We start from the raw sequence: 10491 nt of genomic DNA, 5'->3' as shown, positions 1-10491 counted from the left end.
CTGGCATTCCTCAGGGGGACCATCCTTTCCAGCGGCTCTCCAAAGCAAAGCGTCCCGAATTGTGGCATTTACCGATTTCCATGGTATAAATACTTTTACCGTGGCAGATTCCAGGCCACCAGTGTGACATCACTGAATGCAGAGTTGGAAAGAAATGCATAGTAGTGCACAATTACACGGCGTTTCCACCATACAGCTATACAATAGATGTAAATAACCTCAAGATCACAGATTATAGCAAAATGTAGTAAAATAATTGTAAGTGATATATTTTGAATACTTATTACTTTTGTTTCAATGTAATTTATTTAATGGTAATGATATATAGGTTTTTTTCCTCTTTTTTAATACCCTTCAATTGGGATATGCTTTTAAAAAAAAATAATGAGGTGGGGTCTCGCTATATTGCCCAGTCTTGAACTACTGAGCTCAAGTGATCCTCCTACCTCAGCCTCCCGAGTAGCTGAGATTACAGGCTTGCGCTACCACACCCAGCATATAGGTTTATTTTTTAATAATGGCTGTGCTTTACAACATAAGCTCTTGCAAGCCAATATGAACAGACTACAGTATTTCACTGTGGCAGGCTGAAAGAATGGCCCTCCAAAGAAATATTCACTTCCTAGTCCCCAGAATCTATGAATACTACCTTAAATGTAAAAGACTGAATAGTATTTTACTTGGTGAAAGTGATATCTAAAAATCCTGAGAGTAAACTCTTACCCTGGATTATGCGGGTGGGCCCTAAATCTAATAACAAGTGAAGTGTCCTTGTACGAGCAAGGCAATGGGAGATTCGACACAGACACACATGGAGTGGAGAAGGCAATGTGAAAACAGAGGTAGGGATTGGAGCAATGCAGCCACAAACCAAAAAACAAAACAAGACCGGGTGCGGTGGCCCATGCCTGTAATCCTAGCACTTTGGGAGGCCAAGGCGGGTGGATCATCTGAGGTCGGGAGTTCAAATCCAGCCTGACCAACATGGAGAAACCCCATCTCTACTAAAAATACAAAATTAGCCAGGTGTGGTGGCATATGCCTGTAGTCCCAGCTACTTGGGAGGCTGAGGCAGGAGAATCACTTGAACCCGGGAGGCGGAGGTTGCAGTGAGCCGAGATCTCACCATTGCACTCCAGCCTGGGCAATAAGAGTGAAACTCCATCTCAAAACAAACAAACAAACAAACAAACAAAAAAGGAGGAATGCCAGGCAGCCAGCACATGCTAGAAGAAGCACGCGACAGATTCTCTCCAGAGCCTCAGGTGGCAGCATGAACCTGCCAACACCTTGATTTCGACTTACCCCCAGAACTATGGTTTTGAACCACCCCACTGGTGGAAGATTGTCAAGGCAGCCTGAGGAAATGGTTACGGGCCCGACGTTTCTTCTCACATGGACCTCAGATATTTGCCTTGTCCTTAAGCAAACCAAAACCAATGGCTGCCTTCTTTGCAGAGATTTCTTCCTTTGGATTAAGCTGGGTTAAATCTCCTATCCCTCCTAAGTCTTCCTATCAGTCTCCAAACACTCCTTTTGGAGGGACTTACATAGTTCAGATTTCGCTAGAATGAGCTGTTTGTTTAGTTCTCAAATACACTGTAGAATGATTCCATCACAATTTCCAAATTGCCTGGCATTTTCACAAACTCTGGAGAGGCTCCACCTTTTCCTTAACAGCAAAGACTTGAAAAATGTTGTCCCTGGACCAGCAGTGCCAGTAGTACCTGGAACTTGATAGAAATGCAGATTCTCAGGCCACACCCCAGGCCCACTGAGTCAGAAACTCTGAGGGTGGGGCCCAGCAATCTGTGTTTCAACAAGATCTCCAGATGATTCTGATGCTGGCTCAGGTTCGCAGCTGCAGCCACAAATGGATGGTTTCAGAGTCTGCTCAGGCTCTCAGACTCAGCAGCAGGCCAGGGGACCCGGGATGATGTCTGAGAGGTGGGGCGGGGCTAGCCCAGAGCTCCTGCACTGAGGAGGTTGCTCAGGGCTCCAAGCATGTGAGCCACACACTGCAGGAATCAGAGCACAAGGAAGACACCAGCTCCTGCCAGGAGGGGCAGCCCCTTCAGCCTGGGTAGAGCCCTGCCGTCCAGATGGCTCAGGCTATGGGAACTTCTGCCCATTCTTCCGATCGCCACTCTCGTCCATCGGAGCACTCACTCTCTGGATCAGCCACAACCTCTCTGGTGCCTTTGAAACACAGAGTGCCTGGAGGTGCAGACAGAGGAGGATAAGCACTCATGCTTCCTACTTCCACTCAGTTGATAATAGTCTGCCCAGCACGGGCCTACAGTATGGCAGAAGTCAGTTAAACCTCAGACCACTGAGGCACGTGGGCTGGCTCCTCACATCCCTCCAGCCTCATGGGGGATGAACGGGCCAAGGAGCTGCTTGGCTTCCTTCCAATCTCCAGGCTCCCAACCCAACTCAGGGAACCCACATCTGACATTCCACTCAGGGTGGGGGCCATGGCTAGGGGAGGAGGAGCATCGCATTCACCCCTCCAGGGAAGAGCCATCGCCTGCATCCTTGGCCAGGCCTTTCTGGACTTCAGGATCCTTGTCTGCAGAACAAAGGGGTTTCAGCCAAGTCAGGATGACTCAAAGTGCATCTTGAGGAATGCTGACAGACGTTACTTAACGCCTCTGTGCCTCATCTGTAAAACAAAGATAACAGCAACACAAAGGCCACAAAAAAACCAAAGGAAGGGCTCTTTGACAAAATAAGTTTAGGAAGGGCTGCACTGAACAGGGCTCTGGCCTCAGGACCACAGAGCCTTCAGATGCTGCTGTGGCCACATCGCCAAGATGCACCACACCCAGGGCCTCCACCTTGGAAACTTCTGAAGTCAAAGATCTCAGGATCCCTGAAGCATCTGTCCAGCATCACGGGTAAAAATCTGCTGCTCCCATCTGTGTGGCCTCAGGCAAGCCACCTCTCTTTTTTCCCTCCCCGCTACCTCTGCCATTTGTTCCTTATCTGTAGGGTAAACATAATCAAATTGGGGTTGTTGTTAGTCATTCATGAGATAAGATGTGTAAAGCCCTTAGCATGAGTTATTACAGGTCTGTCCAGAATCCCATACTCAAACCCTGGGGGCCAGATGTGATTCAGAATTCTGAATCTCTCAGATTTAGAAAGGTAATATGGTTCACATGCCGTGCATTATGCAGTGCCCTCAACAGAGTCCGAGGTTACACCCAATAACCCAACACATCACTATTTCTGCAGTAAGTTGTATAAATATTCACACTGAGTGGGACATGAGTTTTAGCACCAAACATACAAAAAAGCTTTTGATTTTCATGCTCTGGGGAATTGCTGGTATTGCATCTAGAAGGTTGCGAACCTGTGTTACTATCTTCAGCTCCTCCAGCTTGGAAACCATCATTTTTCTTGGAGCAGCCCATTCAGCTGGGGATGCAGGAGGAGCAGGTTGGACCTGGGGTGAGGCCTGTCTGGCAACACGGAGGCTGGCAATTGTGATTGCCTCAGCAGAGCCTCTGAGGCTCATCTGCCTGAATCGGAGCAGAACCCTCACGGCACCCCACCCACTGCAGACCCATGGCAGCTCCAACCCTACAGACTCTTCTACGCTTAGTGGGAACATACTGATTCCCAGCTGTTTGCTTCACTTGGCACATGGTTCTCATTCCAGAGGGAATGGCTGGGTGAACAGCAAGCACTGAGGCAAAGAGGCTTTCTTGAAAAGGATAAAAGTGGATGAAGTTTCCAGTTTGCAGGAAAGACACAGCTAATAGATTAGGCAGACTTTAACAAGCCAAGAGCCAAATGCATGTGAATGTGCTTGGCCAGGAGTTGCAGTTTGCAGCTCCCTGGACTAGAGAACCAGCCCTGCCACATCATTAACAGAAAGTTCTTCTCCTGCTAATCCTTCTGAATCCAAAGGGATTAGCAGAAGAGGAACTGTCAGGGTGGCTGGGCTGGGGAGTGTGGTGGGAAAAGCGGTGGTCTTGGAAGCGAGACTTGCTAGCACAGTTCCTGATGGGTTTGAAGTCCCACCCTTCTACCTACAAGCTAGGTGACCTTAGGTACGTTATTTAACCCCTCTGTGCCTCATCTGTAAAATGGAGATAGTAACAATCACACCTCCCCATGTTGTTGCTATGAGGTTAAATGCTTTGATCCGTGTAAACCACCTATCCTAGGGAGTCTGCCCTTCTCCCTGCCCCAGGTAGGAAGAGGTCAGTGTTGACGGGAGTGCCTGGAAATGGTGTCCTTCCCAGATAAGCTAAGGAGGGAGAGCTGGGTCCTATGCCACAGTGCTACAAGTGGCTGCTATGCACTGGGCAGGCTGAGAGGGGCCACTCCGTATCTGCCCATGTGCCCCCACTGTCTATGCTGAGCAGACCTGTTCACATCAGCACACAAAAGGGCTTGGTGCAAGCTGGGGCCTTGCTCACTGACAGGAATAGTCTGGCTTGGTCTTTTCAAAGAGAAACTCTACATACATACACACACACACACACACACACACACACACACACACACACACACACCCCACACACAAAACCAGGCAACCCTGCCAGGCAGATTTCCCCTCCTTTCTTAGGCGGCCACCTCTGCCCCATTTCAGTGTAAAGGAAACCTGCTCTCAGAATGTGGCTCAGTTTGCCTACCCTTCCAGGTGCCAGGCCAGTGCCTTCACCTGGATTACTAGCTAACTTTGTTTAATTCTTACAGCCAGGCAGTATGGAAATCAACAAAGACCACCCAAGGGAGAACAGACAGAGGCTTGCTACGGCAAGGGGGTCAGCACCATCACTTGCATTTGGCAGGGACTCCAAGACAGGCAGGGACTGGGAAAGCTTTATAGTGAGAAAGAAAGGGAAGGCTCCAGGTGCACCCTGATTGGAGGCTGCTGGCATGAGAGACACTGGAGATGGGCAAACTAGAGGTGGGGCATCCTAACTGATTGGTTAGGGGAGCATATTTGGCTTTCTCTGATTGATCCTGAGTTGGAAGTAGGGACAAAAATAAGGAAGCTGGCAGTCACTGACTAGGTCCTCACCCTACTGAGCAGATGCTACAGACATTGTGGTTGGTTCTCTAAGCTGGTTGCTACAGAGGTGGTAGATAGAGTTTTATTATTATATGTAGTTTGGGCATTGTCCACTTGCATGTCAGTCTCTCAGTGGTGAGACAGGATTAGATCTGTTTTATTTCAAAGCGGCTGGTTAAGTCACAAAGTAGAATGAGCCTCATCCTAATGTGAGAGCTCCACATTATGTTTTGCAATGAAATGTTTCTTTGTATTCCTTTCTTCTTGCCAATTTCTAGGATGACAAGTGTCTCACTCCCACCTCTGGCTGAGTGTAGGTCTACCAGGCAGAAGGCAAAGCAGAGACTGTTAAACAGAAACTGGCTGAGGCCTAGAGGAACAGCATCACTTGATAAGGGTATCCTTGGAAAGAACTGAGAACACAGGAAGAAGAGAGGAGAAAAGACAAAAAGTCAAAGTCAAATAAACATTGGTGACCTTAAGAGAAATGCCTGAAATCTCTAAATCCAAACTCCCTTTTCCAAGGGCCTGAGTCTTGCCCAGGACACTTCTACATTTCCACGCCCACTGAATATGCCAGGCATGTTGGTTTATTGCAGGCCCCTGCTACCTATCTCCTACATTAGGTTGTAAAAGATCTAGCAAAAGGCACAGGGCCCAGATGGTTTTATGGGAGAGTGCTATAAAACTTTTGAGGAATAAATGGTTCTTATTTAAACTCTTACAAAGCATTAAAAAGATAAAATAAAATTCTGAATTTATTTTATGAGGTATGTTTAAATTTAATAGTAAGACAGCCATGGAGTGCCCAAAAAGGAAAACCTTATGAATGTATATGCAAAGATTCTAAGTAAAATATTGGCAAGTTAAATTCTGCAGTTCCCAAAATACTAACATACCTCAGCCTAATAGGTTTTTTCTGAGAATGTAAAGATTACTCAGCATTAGAAAATAAAGGAGAAAAACTATATGCTCAATAGATATTGAAAAGAGCATTTAATAAAATTCAATCCCCATTCTTGATTTTTGAAAAATGATTTTAGTAAGCTAAGAATAAAAAGAAACTTCCTTAACTTAATGAAAGATATTTATCAGAAATGATTTCTTTAAACCTGACAAAACATAATAGAAACCACAGAGGTGTTCCCATTAAAGTCCAGAATAAGATGTGGATGCCTACTATTGTTGCTATTATTACTCAATTTTCCTCCAGAAAGCTCCCAACCTAAGTAATAAGACAATAGAAATAAATGAGAGGAGAACACACACACACTTATGAAATATAAATGTAAAATTATCATTATTTGAAAATATTATTTTCTACTTAAAAACTATAAGATATGCACCTAAAATTCTATCTAGAAAAATCTAATCAAGAAAAAGAACTCATTCTCAATAGGAGTAGAAATTGCAAACTATCTTTAAAATGAGCTTATTTGCTGAAGAAAACTTTAAAATGTTACTAGAGGCCGGGTTCAGTGGCTCATGCCTGTAATCCCAGCACTTTGGAGGCTGGGATGGGCAGATGCTTTGAGCTCAAGAATTCAAGACCAGCCTGGGCAATATGGCAAAATCCCATCTCTACAAAACAATACAAAAATTAGCTGGTCGCGGTGGTGTGCACTTGCCGTCCCAGCTACTCAGGAGGCTGAGGTGAGAGGATCACTTGAGCCCAGGAGGTTGAGGCTGCAGTGAGCTGAGATCTTGCCACTGTACTCCAGCCTGGGTGACAGAGTGAGACCCTGTCTCAATAAACAAAAAAATGTTGCTAGAGATTATCAAAGAATAGGTGGATTGATAAACCTGAATGAGAGCACTCAATATTCAAATAAGTCAGATTCCCACTAATTATAAATTCTATATAATCACAATCAAAACACCAATGGGATTTTGAGGATAAAAGGAGGGGGTGGCATGCTTCATAGACTGACATTATCACATGAAAGACAAATGCACAAAAATAGCAAAGGAAAAAACTAAAGTAGAATAAAAATATGGGAACTCAGCCTACCAGACAGCAAAAAAGAATAAAGTAACTTTAATTAAAACACTGTCATACTAATGCAGGAACTGAAAAATAATATCAGAACAGAGTTCACAAATGGACCTCCGTGCATGTGGGAACCTAATATCTGATAAAAGTATACTTTCACAGCAGTAAAGAAAGAATGGACTATGAAATAATGTTACAGCAACTAATTATCCATTTGAAGGGAAATGAAACTTGTTAGATCCCTAACTCACACCATTCTCAGCTTAAATCCATATAAAATATAGGTTTTATATATTAATTTAGAGGGAATATATAAGAAATATATGAAAATATATAAGAAATACTATATAATATATAAGAAATACTGTATAATACTAGAATAAAACACAGATTATTTCAATAATCTTGAAGTGGTGACAGCCTTTCTAAGAAGGCATGAAACTCAAAAGACTTAAAGGGAAGGATAAACAAATTTGACTACGTGGAAATTAACATTTTACACTTGGCAAAAGACTATAAACAAAGTTAAGAGACAAATTACAGGCTGGAAGAAAACATTTATACCAAGTCAGCAGAGAAAAGATTGATCACACTTATTAGAGTCAAAGATTTCCAACAAATTAACAAGCAAAGGGCAAACATCTTAAAACAAAAAGACAATGCAGAAAAGAAAATACAAATGTCTGGCAAATAAGTGGAAAGATGACTTCATTCATGATTAAGGAAATGCAGCTTTTAAAATTGGTTTTCCTCCTAAATAGGCCAAAAAAAACCCAAAAGTCTGAGAATGCCAAGTGTTGGTGAAGGTGTAGAAAAATAATCAGTCTCCTACCCTCTTGGGAGAAATGTAAATTGACACCACCATTTCAGAGAGCAATTTGGCAGTTTCTCTCAGAATACTGAATGCCCATACCCTTTGCCCCAGAAATCCCTTACGGAAATCTACCTCACAGAAATACTTGCACGCCACGCAATCATGTTCATGGCGGCAATGTCTGTAATTGATGAAAAATTGGAGCTACTTAAATGTTCATGATTATGGGACCAGCTAAAGAAAATATGACACATCCCTGCCTTGGAATTTCATGCAGTCACCAATAAAGACTGGGTCAATTCAGACGGCTGATACAGAATATAGTTAATAAAGTAAAAATATAGTGAGTTGACAAAGCATGACCACACTTTCATTTTTTAATTTGCATGTAGTGTGACCATGAATAACACACACACACATACACACCGCTAGGGAGTTTGTGGGACTTATGCTTTTTGTCATATGCTTCTATTTTTTATGGACTTGTTTTTACTGAGCATGTATTACTTTTAGACTTTTATAATTTTTTAAACCAAAAACATAACTGAGTAATAATTGAAAATTTAAAGTCTATAAAGACAAACGCATTATGTTTCATTTCTTAAGCCTGAGTCTACTTTCAGCCAGAGCAACTCCAGGCTGCAAGTGCAGTTCTATGAAGATTGTACCTTTATTAGGTTGGTCTCAGGTATTGCATGCAGGCGTGCACACATGCCACCCACACCTACACACCTCTACACACACACAAAGTTCTCCCACTCTGCATATGCACGTGCATCACACATTTTTACAGTTTCTTGAGCAGCTCACAGAACATTTTCGAATGTATTTGTTGGTGTAAGGGAATAAATAGCCAGAGCCGAGAAGGCAGAAAGGGACGCTTTGAGATTGAAAACCCCATACTACCTCCACCATCCCAGGCAGGTGAAATATCCCGTGACATCCTTGTGCCCCTCTGGCTTCTGGCTTTTCCCATTTGTCCTCAAGATGAGTGAGCCCAAGAAAATGTGGCCATCAGGATGGATGCTCATTGACTCAGGGCTGTGTGCGGCTTATGGGTCCTCGTCCCTGAAGAGTGTGAGGTTGTGCTTTTGGATGTATCCCAGCAGCACCTGTCCTCGCCGCTCCAGGGTCTGGAGGACCTGCTTCAGCCCCTGGGCTCCGCCTTGGCTTTCCCAGAACACTGGGTCCATCTGCAGCGACTTCAGCAGCATGTTCTGTAGACACCCTGATGCGAGAACCTTCACGGCAGACTCAGGAAACCTGGAGCAAAGGCCCCAGAGCCCCGTAACAGAAAGAAAAAGCAACAGTAATCTCAGAGAATTTCAGTAACAGGTGATGTCAGATGGCCAGAGCTTGCATAGCTGAGGAACTCTGGCAAAGTCACCTGGCAAACTCCCCAGACCTGCACCTGCTATCTCATTAACAGAGGACCCTTTGCCTGGCTTTGCTGTGAAGGCAGGGGACACACCTTTCAGATGGGTCCCATCCTACAGAGAAGCCAGGTGAATAAATTCTGCTATCCCAGGCTCCACTTGGCAAATGCAGGGCCAGAAAGAATCCTGGGAAGGCAGAGCTGCCTGCCAAGAGTGAGCTGGGAGGGGTAGACTCTCTGGTAGCTCTCTCACCCAGAACAAGGGAAGGACTAGCCTTCCCACACCCCAGCAATACAGCTAGTATTCTGCAGGCACGAGGCCCTCTGGATATTGGGGTAGGCCCTGCCAACTGTATCCCCTCTCAGCTTTCCCAGGGCTCCCCACCACCGCCTAAAGTTCTGATCCAACAACTTCTGTCTGATGGACTGTGGGCTTCTCAGGGCCACAGTTGAAGGTCCCAAGGTTTGCAGCAAGGCCATCAGGTCTCAGTCCCATGAACTTCCACCCAACCCTTTTGACCCTCACCCATCTATGCCCTCCAGCAGCCGAAAGTTCAGCTTGTCCTCAGGGTGCTGAAGGTTGCCAGCGTTATCGATGTAGACCAGGTGAGATGGATCGCTGCTCCGGACCTCAGGGAAGAGGGTGGACAGAGACAGAGGTGGGTAAGGGTGCAGCTACGGCTGGCACCTATGGACTTGGTCAAGATTAAGGGGCTGAGAGCCCTGAGCTGTCAGTCCCACAGTCCATCCTAACAAACAGTCCTCACCGCTGAGTGCTTACTCTATGCTGGGCACTGTGCTAAGTGCTTCCAGACATCCTGTCAATTAATTCTCCCAGTAACCTTAGGAAGCAGGCACTAGTGTTAGCCCGATTTTACAGAAATGGTGGCACCTTCTTTAAGTTAAGCAATTTGCACAAAATCACACAGCTAGTAAGTAGCTGGGCTGTTTCAAACCCGGACCCATGGGGCTAAGCCATAGCACCATCTGCTAAATCGCAAGGCCAAAGGACTGATCCTGTTTTGGTGGCTGAAGGGGTAAGGAGCAAGGGTGGGAATCAGCAGTTGCCGAGGTAGCCTGCTCCTCGGGGCCACCGGCTGTGAGGGGCATCGCACATGTGCTGCTCACATGTGTACACACACTCAGTCACCCCTTTGTGCCACCTGTGCCTGTGCACCTGGGCATCCCCCTGAGCATCACTGAGATCACAGACATGTCCTTTATCCTCAAAAAACACTGACCATAATCTGTTTCTACAGAAGAGTTTAGCAGCTCCT

At 45.2% G+C, this 10491-nt stretch overlaps 1 protein-coding gene across 4 annotated transcripts in view; it reads right to left on the bottom strand.

The window, feature by feature from the left end:
- Nucleotides 1-270: 270 nt before the first annotated feature.
- GASK1A (golgi associated kinase 1A) overlaps nt 271-10491 on the bottom strand; it is a 122542-nt gene continuing 112321 nt past the window's right edge. For 2 of the 4 annotated variants that reach the window (XM_055109744.2, XM_003809293.4), the window contains 2 exons: nt 9741-9844; nt 7563-9102 (listed from right to left, as the gene is read on the bottom strand). In XM_055109744.2, the coding sequence (XP_054965719.1) occupies nt 8892-9102; nt 9741-9844 (315 nt within the window). In that variant the 3' untranslated portion in view covers nt 7563-8891. The other 2 variants (XR_004670525.4, XR_004670526.3) reach the window with 2 other exon arrangements.

This window comes from Pan paniscus, chromosome 2 (genome assembly GCF_029289425.2).
Source record: "Pan paniscus chromosome 2, NHGRI_mPanPan1-v2.0_pri, whole genome shotgun sequence".
NCBI classification, from domain to species: Eukaryota; Metazoa; Chordata; class Mammalia; order Primates; family Hominidae; genus Pan; species Pan paniscus.
This window is presented reverse-complemented; position numbering and strand designations above follow the sequence as displayed.